Source organism: Trachypithecus francoisi, unplaced genomic scaffold, assembly GCF_009764315.1.
Source record: "Trachypithecus francoisi isolate TF-2019V2 unplaced genomic scaffold, Tfra_2.0 Lachesis_group8, whole genome shotgun sequence".
Classification (NCBI taxonomy): Eukaryota; Metazoa; Chordata; class Mammalia; order Primates; family Cercopithecidae; genus Trachypithecus; species Trachypithecus francoisi.
In genome coordinates, this window is record NW_022681473.1 from 49,060,433 (window position 1) to 49,076,078 (window position 15,646).

Here is a 15,646-nt window from a genome sequence, read left to right on the forward strand (position 1 = left end):
CCCATTATTATTGTATGGGAGTCTAAGTCTCTTTGTAAGTCTCTAAGGACTTGCTTTATGAATCTGGGTGCTCCTGTATTGGGTGCATATATATTTAGGATAGTTAGCTCTTCCTGTTGAATTGATCCCTTTACCATTATGTAATGGCCTTCTTTGTCTCTTTTGATCTTTGATGGTTTAAAGTCTATTTTATCAGAGACTAGGATTGCAACCCCTGCTTTTTTCTGTTCTGCATTTGCTTGGTAGATCTTCCTCCATCCCTTTATTTTGAGCCTATGTATGTCTCTGCATGTGAGATGGGTCTCCTGAATAGAGCAGACTGATGGGTCTTGACTCTTTATCCAGTTTGCCAGTCTATGTCTTTTAATTGGAGCATTTAGCCCATTAACATTTAAGGTTAATATTGTTATGTGTGAACTTGATCCTGCCATTATGATATTAACTGGTTATTTTGCTCGTTAGTTGATGCAGTTTCTTCCTAGCCTCGATGGTCTTTACATTTTGATATGTTTTTGCAATGGCTGGTACCAGTTGTTCCTTTCCATGTTTAGGGCTTCCTTCGGGGTCTCTTGTAAGGCAGGCCTGGTGGTGACAAAATCTCTAAGCATTTGCTTATCTGTAAAGGATTTTATTTCTCCTTCACTTATGAAACTTAGTTTGGCTGGATATGAAATTCGGGGTTTAAAATTCTTTTCTTTAAGAATGTTGGATATTGGCCCCCACTCTCTTCTGGCTTGTAGAGTTTCTGCCGAGAGGTCTGCTGTTAGTCTGATGGGCTTCCCTTTGTGGGTAACTCGACCTTTCTCTCTGGCTGCCCTTAAGATTTTTTTCTTCATTTCAACTTTGGTGAATCTGGCAATTATGTGTCTTGGAGTTGCTCTTCTCGAGGAGTATCTTTGTGGTGTTCTCTGTATTTCCTGAATTTGAATGTAGGCCTGCCCTAGTAGGTTGGGGAAGTTCTCCTGGATGATATCCTGAAGAGTGTTTTCCAACTTGGTTCCATTTTCCCCCTCATTTTCAGGCACCCCAATCAGACGTAGATTTGGTCTTTTTACATAATCCCATACTTCTTGCAAGCTTTGTTCATTTCTTTTTCTTCTTTTTTCTTTTGGTTTCTCTTCTCGCTTCATTTCATTCATTTGATCCTCAATCGCTGATACTCTTTCTTCCAGTTGATCGAGTCGGTTACTGAAGCTTGTGCATTTGTCACATATTTCTCGTGTCATGGTTTTCATCTGTCATTTCATTTATGACCTTCTCTGCATTAATTATTCTAGCTATCAATTCTTCCACTCTTTTTTCAAGATTTTTAGTTTCTTTGCACTGGGTACGTAATTCCTCCTTTAGCTCTGAGAAGTTTGATGGACTGAAGCCTTCTTCTCTCATTTCGTCAAAGTCATTCTCTGACCAGCTTCGATCTGTTGCTGGCGATGAGCTGCGCTCCTTTGGAGGGGGAGATGCACTCTTATGTTTTGAATTTCCAGCTTTTCTGCCCTGCTTCTTCCCCATCTTTGTGGTTTTATCTGCCTCTGGTCTTTGATGATGGTGACGTACTGATGGGGTTTTGTATAGGTGTCCTTCCTGTTTGATAGTTTTCCTTCTAACAGTCTGCACCCTCAGCTGCAGGTCTGTTGGAGATTGCTTGAGGTTCACTCCAGACCCTGTTTGCCTGGGTATCAGCAGCAGAGGTTGCAGAAGATAGAATATTGCTGAACAGCGAGTGTACCTGTCTGATTCTTACTTTGGAAGCTTCCTCTCAGGGGTATTCTCCACCCTATGAGGTGTAGGATGTCAGACTGCCCCTAGTGGGGGATGTCTCCCAGTTAGGGTACTCAGGGGTCAGGGACCCACTTGAGCAGGCAGTCTGTCCGTTCTCAGATCTCAACCTCCGTGTTGGGAGATCCACTGCTCTCTTCAAAGCTGTCAGACAGAGTCGTTTGCTTCTGCACAGGCCTCTGCTGCTTCCCCTTTTGTTGTTTAGCTGTGCCCTGTCCCCAGAGGTGGAGTCTACAGAGACAGGCAGGTTTCCTTGAGCTGCTGTGAGCTCCACCCAGTTCGAGCTTCCCAGCGGCTTTGTTTACCTACTTAAGCCTCAGCAATGGCGGGGGCCCCTCCCCCAGCCTCTCTGCTGCCTTGCGGTTAGATCGCAGACTGCTGTGCTAGCAATGGGGGAGGCTCCGTGGCCGTGGGACCCTCCCGGCCAGGTGTGGGTATAATCTCCGGGTGTGCCCGTTTGCTTAAAGCGCAGTATTGGGGTGGGAATTACCCGATTTTCCAGGTGTTGTGTGTCTCAGTTCCCCTGGCTAGGAAAAGGGATTCCCTTCCCCCTTGTGCTTCCCAGGTGAGGCAATGCCTCGCCCTGCTTCAGCTCTTGCTGGTCAGGCTGCAGCAGCTGACCAGCACCGATTGTCCGGCACTCCCCAGTGAGATGACCCCAGTACCTCAGTTGAAAATGCAGAAATCACTGGTCTTCTGTGTCGCTCGTGCTGGGAGTTGGAGACTGGAGCTGTTCCTAATCGGCCATCTTGCTCCGCCTCCCATATCAGTGCTTTTTCAGCATCAGTTGAAGTTTATCATGATTTTTATCCTTCATTCTGTTGATGTGATGTATCACATTGATTGATTTGTATATGTTGCGCCATCCTTGCATCCCAAGGATGAATTCCACTTGGTCATGATGAATGATATTTTTTAATGTATTGTCAAACTTGGTTTGCTAGTATTTTATTGAGGATTTTTGTATCAGTATTCATCAGAGGTATTAACCTGTAGTTTTCATATATATATATTTTCATATATATATGGCTTTGTCTGGTTTTGGTATCAGAGTAGTACTGACCTTGTAGAATGAGTTTGGAAGTATTCTGAGAGATGATTTTTATTTCTTTCTTTCCGGGGTGGATTCTGGCAGGATACTTAAAATGTCTTTTCTAAATTGAAACGATAAAGCACAGAAGAATTATTCCAAAAAGAATTTGGTGTGTAAAGTTGTGCCTCCTTTTTTACTGTTAGTTTTTGTATACGAGAGCATACTGGTCCCAATTTAAAGCCCCCTCAATTCCCATTTTATCAAGCTCTCCTATGTCTACCTATATTTTGCATAGTTCTTCTTTTTATCTTATCAGTCTATTAATGTGGGGTTAATTTTTTAGGGGTTTTGTACCATGTCTTGAACATTTGGAGAAGGGCATTGTCTAGATCCGATTGTGACACTTATTCCTTCAAGGTGACTGGTGGTGCTGTTACCTCTTTCTTGTCCATTTGAAGATTGTGAAATGCCATTTTAGAGAGTAACTGTAAGACATTTGAAAATACAATTTTCTATTTGAGAGCTCAGAATAGCAGTCACATCAGAATCTTCTCCTTGAACAGTGATCCTTGTCTGGTGGCTAGGAACAAGAAATTGGTTTCATTGTGGTTCACTGTGTAGCTTATTTAAAATAATTTAATTTTAAAAGCAGAAAGAATACAGGCTTTTAAAAGTAAGATTGACTAACATGGATAATAATTTCTATCTTATATAATTATTGTGAAGATTAAATGAAATAATAAATATAAAATATCCAGCCCAGTGCCTCACTGAGTTTAGTTCTCAATGTACATTTGTTGAATTAATGCATGAATCAATTGGGGTGATTATTGGAAGACTCGATGACTGGTTATGTTGCTATATGAAAATCATATGTTTATAATGAGAAAAGGCCTTGTACTTTTTCTGTTTGGCACACTCCATTAGAGATCCTAAATGATTGTATCATAGAAAGCAGGTATGTAAATATATATATATGTAAATATGCATATATATATTTCAAATTATGGTAAATATAGTTACATCGTGACACCACCCATTATAATTTGACATCAATTTGGCTATATTTGGACAAAGCCTGTTTCTCTTTTCAAATATAATCGTGGTATAACATCAATCTCTGACACAATACATTTCTTAGGTCCTGCTATAGACCATTATATGTACTGGAAGGCACTGAAGGGTTTCACCATGAGGCTGAGTCTAATTGGTAGGACCTACTGCTTTGGGTTAAATCTAAATAGGCTTGGTTATTAAAGTGTCACTAAGATCCAAATGGAAGACAGATATATCTTTAAAGCTAGCCACAGTGCACAAAGCAGTACAAATACTGTTAGAGGTATTTATTTGTGGATTGGTAAGTTCTTCACAGGACTTTCTTAATTCTATTTATTTAAGAGGTTGGTCCCATTTATCGATGCTGGAAATATGCTTGAAAGGTGCAAAAGTTGGCTAATTTTGTATCCATTTCTACTTTTAAGTGATAGATATTCTGGTAATGTTGAAGTGATAGCTAGAGCGTACTTCTAACTCCAATACTAATTATACGATCTTGGGCAAGCTACTTGCTAGATCTTAGCTCGTTAGCAGAATAAGGATTAATGATTTGATAGTGTCCTTTCAGTTCTATGTGTCAAATATATATTTTTGAACTTACCAAAATTTTAATGCTAGCCACTTTATTTAAAGCTGCCTGTAATACAGGTGGAACATTTTAAGCCATGCAGTAAAAATCATTTCTTAAAGAGCTTCTATAAAATAAGTAATTTTTTTGAAAAATATTTAGCTAGGCTTATTTTTACATATATAGACTGCAGGTCTTTTATATATCTTGGATAAAGAAACAATTCAATATCCCAAACAATCAGTGTGAATTTTTCAAAATTGAAACAGGAAAAAAATTCTGTATTTACACTAAAACCGTCTTCACCTAAGTTTAAATATTTATGGGACTTTGGCTAAGCCTGTCATAAGCTTTACTATATTGTTGATTTTTAAACCTCAACTATGTTTAGAAATGAATATTCACTATTATAATCATTATGACTGTGAACTATGATCTGAGAATTATATGTGGAATGACATTTTTGGAGACTCTTATGTAATAGTTAATCAGAGTTTAACCTTTTCCATTCCTAAACCATTGGTCTGCAAAGAAATTTTCTAACTAAAGCTATTTGGTTATAATAAATCTTTTTTTTTTTTTTTTGTTATTAACCAGACTGTTAATAACTAGACTGTTATTAACTAGACTATGTTAATAACTAGACTGAGAAGAAAAAATGGTACTACTCATTAGGTGTGGCTCAAACAATATAATTTGTATTAAAGCATTTAAGGCAGTTTGCAAAACTGTTCTCCCCTTCTGCAGATTGTCTGTTCATTCTGTTGATTGATTATTTTGCTGTGCAGAAGCTTTTTAGTTCAACGTAGTCTCATTTGTCTATTTTTGGTTTTGTTTCTTTTGGGTTTGAGGGCGTAGTTATGAATTCTTTGCCTAAACCAATGCCCAGAAGAGTTTTCCTTAAGTCTTCTTCTGGTATTTTAATAGTTTCAGTCTTACATTTATGTCTTTAGTCCATCTTGAGTTGATTTTTGTATATGGGGAGAGATAGGCATTCAGTCTCATTCTCCTGCATATGCAATCCAATTTTCCCAGCATCATTTATTTAAGAAAGTGTCCTGGCTGGGCGCGGTGGCTCAAGCCTGTAATCCCAGCACTTTGGGAGCCCGAGACGGGCGGATCACGAGGTCAGGAGATCGAGACCATCCTGGCTAACACGGTGAAACCCCGCCTTTACTAAAAAAATACAAAAAACTAGCCGGGCGTGGTGGCAGGCGCCTGTAGTCCCAGCTACTCGGGAGACTGAGGCGGGAGAATGGCGTGAACCCGGGAGGCGGAGCTTGCAGTGAGCTGAGATCCGGCCACTGCACTCCAGTCTGGGCGACAGAGTGAGACTCCGTCTCAAAAAAAAAAAAAAAAGAAAGAAAGAAAGTGTCCTTTTTTCAGTACATGTTCTCATCAATTTTGTCAAAGATCAGCTGGCTCTAAGTATGTGGGTTTATTTCTGAGTTTTCTATTCCGTTCCATTGATCTACCTGTCTATTTTTACACAAGTACCATACTGTTTTGGTTACTGTAGCCTTTTAGCATAACTTGAAGTCAGGTAATGTGATGCCTCCAGCTTTGTTCTTTTTGCTTAGGATTGCTTTGACACTTGGCCTCTTTTTTGGTTGCATATGAATTTTAGGATTGTTTTTTCTAATTTGGTTAAAAATGACATTGGTATTTTTACAGAGATTGAATTGAATCTGTAGATTGTTTGGGGCACTATGGTCATTTTAATGATATCAATTCTTCTAATCCATGACCATTGGATGTTTTTCCATTTGTTTATGTCATCCACAATTTCTTTCATCTGTATTCTATAGTTTTCCTTGTACAGATTTTTCACCTCTTTGGTTAAATATATTCCTAAGTATTTTTTTTGTAGCTATTGTAACTGGGATTGCCTTCTTTCTTTGGATTTCAGCTAGATGATTTTAGGTGTCTAGAAATGCTACTACTGGGCCGGGCGCGGTGGCTCAAGCCTGTAATCCCTGGACTTTGGGAGGCCGAGACGGGCGGATCACAAGGTCAGGAGATCGAGACCATCCTGGCTAACACGGTGAAACCCCGTCTCTACTAAAAATACAAAAAAAAAAAAAAAAACTAGCCGGGCGAGGTGGCGGCGCCTGTAGTCCCAGCTACTCGGGAGGCTGAGGCAGGAGAATGGTGTGAACCCGGGAGGCGGAGCTTGCAGTGAGCTGAGATCCGGCCACTGCACTTCAGCCTGGGTGACAGAGCGAGACTCCGTCTCAAAAAAAAAAAAAGAAATGCTACTACTGGTTAGTGAAGCTAACAGTTACTGAGCAGCTATCTAGTCAAAATTTTAGCAAACTACTTCAAAAGAATAATTTGCTGTGAAACAGTGTGATTAAACTTGGACTGAAATTTTTTGCCTTTTATTTTTTAACTTTAACATCATAAAATTGTTCATCACATATATAATAAATATAATGGTGTACCACTTGTGCTGCCTCATTTATAGACACTGTCTTTCCTTCCTAATATGCAAGGATTTTGTATAGTGCACTAATTCAGAAACTATTGATTGGGTATCTGTTATTTGCAAGGCACCATTATTGATGCTAAGCATTCAAAAATAGTTAGATCATACCTTCTGTGAGCTTACAGTGTATCAAGCAGGATAAGATACATGTGCATAATTACACATAAAGTTTAAAATAGTGATAAGCACCACAAAAAAGTACAAATAAAGTGTTAAGGATTTATATTTTATATCTCCTTTAGAGCTGTGTGCTTTGAATTCTCCTCAGCTCCTAACATAGAGCCTTACACATGGAACAAATTCAACTGATGTTAGTTTAGAGGGTGAGCTGAGAAATTATTTTGTAAGCTTATACCTATTCATTTAATGATATTCATATTATCCAAGACAAATTTAAAATCTTCAATCTGAATAGAATGATATTTATACTAAAATCATATGTTTTATTAGACAGAATGTGGATATTTTAATTTTTGTGAATACCTTCTATCTTTTCATTGGACTCCATTTTCTGATTTCTATTTCAAGGCTCATTCTACTAAATGTTACCTGATATCCTACTGTCCAGTTTACCCAGCTTTGAAAAGGGTTATGGAATGCAGCTGTACCTCTTCCTTTCTCTAGTGTATCAGTAATCACAACTCATAAGAACCAGCTCTAGGGAGTCTCAGAGTTTATGTGGTCTTGCCTTCCTTAGGTACAACCCACTTCAAAGGGCTGTAAAACAAATGATTATCAGAGCTCTAAAAGAAGCAATTAACACTACTCTTTTCCTGAAAAGTAATTGTGTTATTCATTCAATCTGAAAGATTCATAGCCAACTTTTTTTAAAAAAATAGATTTATTTCCAAAAATGTGTTTTTCTGCATTTTTCACTAGTTCAAATTTCCCAAAGGACTTAAGATTGAGTAAAATTGACATTCATTTGATCTTTTTAATGATTGAGGTAAAAGACATAAATAATATCCAAGGACTTTTAGCATCTCTAAGATTTTATGACTCTTTAATACTCATAGTAGGATATATTGGTTATGATACCAGCTATGGGACTATATAGTCAACATGTTTCATCTTGTAACCATCTTGACTCCATTCAGTATAGAACTTTTTCACTGCCTTAATCCAAGCAGACATTTTCAGAAGCTTGACCTGTCCCCATTCTGAAGACATCTGGCTGAATTTCAAAGGAAAATGATACAACAGAGTAAAAGAGAAACCAAAAGGATGCCCCCCTCATTTTGCCTAAGTGCTAGCAATTTGACTGACTCTGCTTGTGAATTTTTCTTGCCACTGAGTCATTGCATACAGAATTATGAAACTTTAATTTCTTTAGAGGCTTGTTATATTAGAAAAATTGTTCCAAAGAAAGCAACAATCATGACATAAGCACATCTGGCTCTTGCAAATTATTCTTTATTAAGCTTTCATTTAATTACATGTGCTGAAAGGTCTGTTTTTGATTACTGTGGTAAGTTTTTTTATTTGTCCATCTGAATGATAGAAATGCTGGAAATTACATACAAACCACCTGTTTTTTCTCCCCTACTCATATGGCAAAGTTTGAGCTATTTTGGTTGATGATCTATGAAGCTTTCTATTTATTATGATAGAAATGTGACCATCAAGGTAATGGCTTAATTTTGATTATAAGAAGAAAAGAAAATATTTGAATGAAGTTTTCAAGCATTAAATAGTGTTAAGATTGGAGTGTCTGACTTCTGGTTAACCATAGCAGATTAACATTTTCATTTATTACCGGTTTTAACCAAATCCTAGTAAATTTATGGTTAAGGATTATAGGTGTAAACCTTCAAGTAGAAATGGAAAGAGAAGACAAAAAAAAATTGGAATATGAGAAATGGATGGCTGAGTTATAACTGTCTTAGCAGAAAAGAGAAAGCTGATACCCAAGCTTTAGGAGTGTAAAGCCAAAAAGAATCAAGCCCAATTGGGAGCTGAACCTTTAAAATGCTTAGGAATTGAAGGCATCATGTATCATTAAAGGAACAGTTGTAAGAGGTAGAACTGTAGACAGGATGACTGGTTGAAAATAGATATAAGATGATCCCTCCCTAATGTCATGCAACCTGGTAACTACAATCCCTGCCTCCTCCCTCCCAGCCCCACAAGCATATAACCTGACAGAAATCACTGGAGATTTATTCTCTTGAAAAGTAGAACTTGAGAGGTTTATGTCTTGGGACACCAGGCATAGCTGAGAATGAGTGATGTGCCATGGTGAAAATCAGGGAATCTGCAGGATAGACCAGACTATGAGATTCTTCTCCTGCCTTCTGTTGCTTGGCTTATGTAATGATGACATACAAGTCTATGCACAAATCAAGGCAAGAATTTGAAGACATTTCTCTAAGAAAATGGTCTAGTCTAAGATAAATGGCCTGTAGATATTGACATTTGGAATTTCCCAATGAAAAAGCAGACTTTCTTCATCATTACCTTATGCTGAAGCCCATAAATCAATAGGTCTACCCTGTACTTAGATCTTTCAGTCAGCTTTTTAGTACATTGCTCTTATATATGAATAAACAACCAATGAACACCAGACCCTTTAGAAAAGCCCCTAATATGAAAGAGCTCAAAGACCTTGGAAGAGTGGTAACAATGCAGAGAACACAAAACATTAAAAACAAAGCCAAACCTATAATTAATATTGTCAAACAGAATAGAGAACAGGATGCTATAAAAAGAAGCAATCAGAGAATAAGAGTATCTTTAAAAATATAGTGGTAGAAACTTTAAAATATTCAGAGAAGTTTTTGGAAGATGAAGTTGCCGAAAATCTGTCATAGAGTATAACAAAATGTCAAAGAGTAGCAAATAGAAAGAAAAAATGAGAAAAATAGAGGGTTAATAAGGAAATCTAACATTTATCAAATATGAATACAGAGGAGAGAAAATTATCAATGAAATACATCAAAATAGTTTCCTAGAATACAAAGACATGAGTTTGGATTGAAAAGACTGAGTGGGTGTTCAGAACACTGAATGTAAAAGTCAACAGAAGGACATAATAGTGAAATTTCAAAACATTCAGTGGAAAGGGAAGATCCTGATGCTGTTAGAGGAGAAAATAGATTACATACAAAGGATCAGGAAGCAAAATAGTGTCAGGCTTCCTTAGTAACAAGAATAGGAAGACAACAGATCAATATCTTTGGAATGCTGAGGCAGAATTATTTTCAACTTAGAATTCTATACCAGTCAAACTACAACCAAGTGAGAAGAATGTGAGTTCCTAAATAATTAATGTCACATTCACCTTTCTCAGGAAGCTCTTGGAGCATATGCTTTACCAAAATGAGACAGTTAACTAAAAGGGAAGAAAACATGATACCCAGGAAACAAGGACACCAGTACAAGAGAGGCAAAAGGAATTCCAAGTGCCATAGATCTGCAGTAGGTAGGCCTGAGGAATAAATTAGTTCAGATTTGGAGTAAGAAGATTGAGAGTTCCAGGAAGGATATCTCCTAGGGAAAAACCAGGGTTCACAGATTACCTGATATATTCAATTATGTTAGGTAGAGTTTTACTGATTTCATGGAGAGTTTGAGAATTAGTGATAGTTACATAAAAATTATGCAAACAAAATATGAGGCAAATCTTAAATCTAACAAAATAAAAAGTTGAGAAATAAAATTAAGTATAGTTTACTACAAAGCTAGTATCTTCGTAAAATAATATAAAACAGTAAACACTAATTTTAAAATTTGTGACATTAACATTAAGAGTTTGGAGAGGGAAGCATGGGAGCACATGTGGTGTTCAATGTAGGAAAGTGAAACTTTCATTTTCCTTTGTATGTAGATAATGATATAACATTTAGAATGATTTACAAATAATGATATAAATACCAGTTAAACCATTAAATGAATTGAAGGGAATGGTCTCCACAGAACAGGAGGCGAGATAAGGAGGACCAGGGTAAGAAAATGAAGGTCATCCTGCAAGCTGTGGAGACTGTGCACTGTACATTTTTATCATGCTCTTTTTGTTGTTGCTGTTTTGGTTTTTTGTTTTTTAAAACCTTAAAGTACTATTTATCTTGTAAAGCTACATACAAGAATGACTTTGATAAAAATGAAAATTGTATGAAAAGAGGTTAGCCCACCTGTCTTTCAATCTTTGGCTTTAATTTAGTGAAATCAACATATTTTGAGGTTGATAATTTAAAGATTTGTAATGTCAGATTGTCTGCTTATCATGTCTCAGAGAAGAGGAATCATTTTAAGCTGAGTAAATAGAATGAGTAATAAGATCATTGGTTTGCCAAAGAGAACTATAGAAAATACTTCAGAAAAGACCTTGAAACAGCAATGAGAATATGATGAAGATAAATGTGGAGTCCCAGGCAAAGGCAGGATCTGAGGAGAGAAGTGTGGTGATCTGTTTGGAAGCATGAAGGAAGCACTTTGTTAGCTGGTTTGGGTTTAGAGAAGTTTGGCTTAAGAAACAACAACAACAACAACAACAAAACTGCTACCAATCTGGCTATACTCTCTTGAGGATTATGTTATATGCTGCCTAGAAATAAGACCCTGGGTAAACAATGACTGCCACTGGGCCTTAGTGGCCTTGGGAACAACACTCATTATTCAGAAGGATCAGAATACCCAGGGATGCATAGCCAGAGCTGAATAAGAATGACACAGTTCTTCCAAGAATCCTTAGAAATGTTCAGGTTAGTTTCTTAATTCATGAATATTAATATTACACAAGTGGACATCCCTGATATTTAAATAACTTTTAATAAAGATTTTAGGTATTAAAAAGCATCTTAGAGACTACTTAGTCGAATTCCTTTTTGTAAAATTAAAAAAAAAAAACCTGAATTCTAAAGAGATCAAATCCTTTGTCCAGGATCATAAAGCTGTTGCTAGAAGGACCAGGAACAGAACTGTGGCTCCCAGACCTGTCTTCTTTCTTTCTGTTTTATTATTTGCCTTCTCTTAGTTTCCTTTATTAAAAATAATGAAAAAGAAATTACAAGGCTATCTGAGAAATCTAACAATATGGTAAGTTTTTTTTTTAACTCAATTTCAGCTACATTTAAAAAGATCAATATTTGTCTTCCCTGTTTTACAGCAGCTCTATGCCGCTCAGCTGGCCAGCATGCAGGTGTCACCTGGAGCAAAGATGCCATCAACTCCACAGCCACCAAACACAGCAGGGACGGTCTCACCTACTGGGATAAAAAATGAAAAGAGAGGGACCAGCCCTGTAACTCAAGTTAAGGTACTCGCCTTGCAGGATTGTGGAAATGGTTTAGAAAATAGTTTCACAAGAAAGATAGTGAAGCAGGCTATGTTGGGCATAAACAGCAGGAAACATAGCAACATAAAGCAACACCAAAATGTCCCTCTTTATGGTAAATTTCATGATTGAGCATTGAGAAACAGGTGTTTCCCTTTTGATAACAATAGTGCCATATTGTGAGATCTTTACCTCAATCTGCACACTCACTTCTCAAGAGTTTTCCCCCTTTGCATTCTGGCTTTTATTTTTTAATGTTCATTGACATGAACGGCCATAATTTTATTGCCAGTCTTTGTCATGGACTTGTGGCACTTCTCTCCACGTGTCTTAAATAGGGAGGGAGTTAACTTATAGGACCAGAGAATTGGGATCTTGAAACATTGGATTTAAAAAGAAGTGCAAAATAGAATTTAATGCTGGACTCTGTAAGGTTTGTTGGTGAAGATCTGTCCTTCAAAACTAGTTATACATGTTTAAGGAATGAGTTGTCATTGCCTAATAATACTTTTGATGCCATAGAGTTGTGATAGGATAAACAGGCTTTCCCAAGTTATGTCTGGGACATTAATAGATGTCTTTTCTCACTAATTTTCAGTGTCTTGAAACTGGGCAGCCAGGAGGCACTTGGTGAGAGGGAAATTGATGAGCCACTGCAATTTTGTGCTGCAGCTGGTATCTATAGGTGGCACTTGTTGGTTTTATGATTGCAGTTGCTTTCTATATTGAATTATCAAATTCAAACAGAGGAACAATTGTTTTGTATAATTGACTTCTCTACTTGGAGGAGTATGGAAAGTACAAATGCTTTATTGTAATATGATTAAAGTACTGCATTTGGAGAAATTTTGCAGTTATTAAATCTTCACAAGGGAAACAGCTGAGACCAACCAAATTAATCATTGGATGGTATACAATCACCGAAATTGTTTTGTTTTCTAAAATTTGCCTATAGGAATTTTGAGATTACAGAAAGTCTTTTTAAAAAGTGGATCCCAAATACCAAAGATCAAAAAATGTGAAAATCATTAAGAGAGGTAGTTCTGTCTATGTTCCAGCCAAAGGAATTAATTTAATGCCACCTATTCTTTTAGATTCTCCAAAGAAATCGGTGAACATTTATGTTATGTTGTTAGAAATATTGAGATATTACAATAGGAGGTTTACATTTAGTAAGACAGAATCACTTATGAAAACAGATTATTTTATGTTTCCGGAGTTTGTGTTTGTGAATAAGAGAACACTCCAACTCAAAGACTTTTTGCTTACTCGTAGTTGTTAGAGTATGAGTATATCAAACATCAGTGACTTGAGCTATTCAGTATTAAATATTTTAACATAAAGAAGTCATTTTATAAGTAAGTTGACCAACTGGAACTGCACCAAACCAAGTCTTTACTGGATGAGTGAAATGTTCCTTGATTAAATTCAAGTTTATATCTGTTTTTACCCTTCCATCTTTGTGAGCCAACTGAATTTTATTACTCACTTGACCACATGAAAATTCTTAGAGATCTCTTTGGGTAGTTTGACTTGACTATATTCTATGTTAATAACAAAGGAAATATTTCTTTTACTTATTAGACTTTTTATTGTATATATGGGTAGAAATATATAGACCAAAACATAAAGCAAATGTTTTAAATTTAAAATATAACTCCTATCTATTACTGAAGATGTTCTGAAAATAATCTTATAGTTTGCTAATTTAAAGAACTGTGGTTACCAAAATCTCTCATGTTTCTCTTTATAGTCATTGCTTTTTCTCTGTATATAACGTGGCTACTTATATTAAATTCAGACAGAACATAGGCAACATTTGCTGAAAGTAACAAAACTAAATATAGATATTCTGATGTACCTTTCCCCCCTAGAATTTTTGTCTACTATAACTGTCAACATCAGAAGTCAGAATGTTTCTGTTAAAATACTGGTTCTACCACTTTTATTAGCTCTATCACCTTGGCCAAGCTACTTAGTAGCTTTCTACTTTAGTTTTCTCCTCTGAAAAAAAATGGAGTTAATATTATTATAGGTCTTATATACACCCTCTAGTATTATACTGAGTATTCTATAAATGTCAGTGGTAGTGATGCTGCTGGTGGTCGTTATGATAATGAAGAAGATGGTGTGGTGGTTTTAGTGGTTGTGATTGAAATATCTAGTTGTACACTGGGAGAGATCCTAAATAAACACCTAGAGGATTTCCATTGTCAACCATGATGAAGGAACAAAATCAGATTTACTCTTCCAGCTTAAACAACTAAAACTCAGTACAAAAATTATATAAAACAATGGTTTTCAGACATTTACAATAGTAGTACAGGACAGTGATTCCTATGAGAAGAGAAACAAGTGAGGCAAGCACTACAATTGTTGCAGCTCACTATTGGAAGGAAGTTTCCAGACAACTATACAGGAAGCTTCATAGGCTCCCTGAGTAGAGAGACAGAGTTCAGAGTTTAGGGATGCTAATGCAGATGGAATTTGTGAGACAGGGTACCAGAGAGGAGCAAGCTGCATGGAGAAAGAATGCTGAAGATCTGCAAAAGGCTCCCCCTGAGTATTTAGCTGAGTACTGATCAGCTCATGCATGTGAGAAACTACCTGAGGTAGGGGGAAACACCAGAATGTAGCAAACAAAACAGCTGCAAGATTCACAAAGGACCAGAAATAGCCAGAGTGGAAAGATCTCCTGACACATGGAGCATCACGTACAGTCCCCAGAAGGATATTACCTCAGTAGTGGGGACAAATTACCCCTACTTAGTGGCTGTTCTGACCTTGTCTAACAATGCTTAGAAGTAAGTCTAAAAAAGGATCAAATTGTTCTGTGTCTCAGAACAAAGTTTTCAAATATTTAAATACATAAACTTCATCACCCCAGAAGGTAAAATTCACAATGTGTAGCATCTGTTCAATAAACATCAGGCTTGCAAAGCAGCAAAAAATATGAATAATGAGAAAAATCAATCAATAGAAACAGACCCAAAATGACACAAATGATAGAATTAATAGATCAGAAAGTAAAAACAGCTATTATAAGAGACTTCCAACTAGCGCCAAATGAGATAAGCATCTGCTTTCCTAAAATCTCATCTATGAAGCTGGACAAAACTGACAAAAACAGTCATTTTGGCATTCTTAAAAATGACCAAAGTTATATACAATCTGAGAAAATATTTATGCCTCTTATATGTAAGAATAGTGGGGGTCTGTGACATTCTGGCCTAGGGCTATTGTTATTTCCCCTACTCCCAGGTTTGGTTAGCACAAAGTTGTTAGGACAGGGCAGGCTGTGAGGACCGAGAGTTCTACCATGGTGGAAAGGGATTCACTTAATTGGGAGTTGGTAGGTGCTAGCCATGCCCAGTGGTATTATTGGTTAAAGTGGCAGTTACTGAATTATAAAACTAAGTAAAAAATTAGAGTATTTCAAAGTTGAAAAAGATG

General features: G+C 36.8%; 1 protein-coding gene across 31 annotated transcripts in view; it reads left to right on the forward strand.

Annotated features, from left to right (window-relative positions):
• Nucleotides 1-15,646, forward strand: part of SOX6 (SRY-box transcription factor 6) — a 692,888-nt gene that overhangs the window by 593,085 nt on the left and 84,157 nt on the right. For 28 of the 31 annotated variants that reach the window (XM_033206912.1, XM_033206899.1, XM_033206900.1 and 25 more), the window contains one exon: nt 12,026-12,175. In XM_033206912.1, the coding sequence (XP_033062803.1) occupies nt 12,026-12,175 (150 nt within the window). The remainder of the gene's footprint in view (nt 1-12,025; nt 12,176-15,646) is intronic. The other 3 variants (XM_033206905.1, XM_033206915.1, XM_033206918.1) reach the window with 1 other exon arrangement.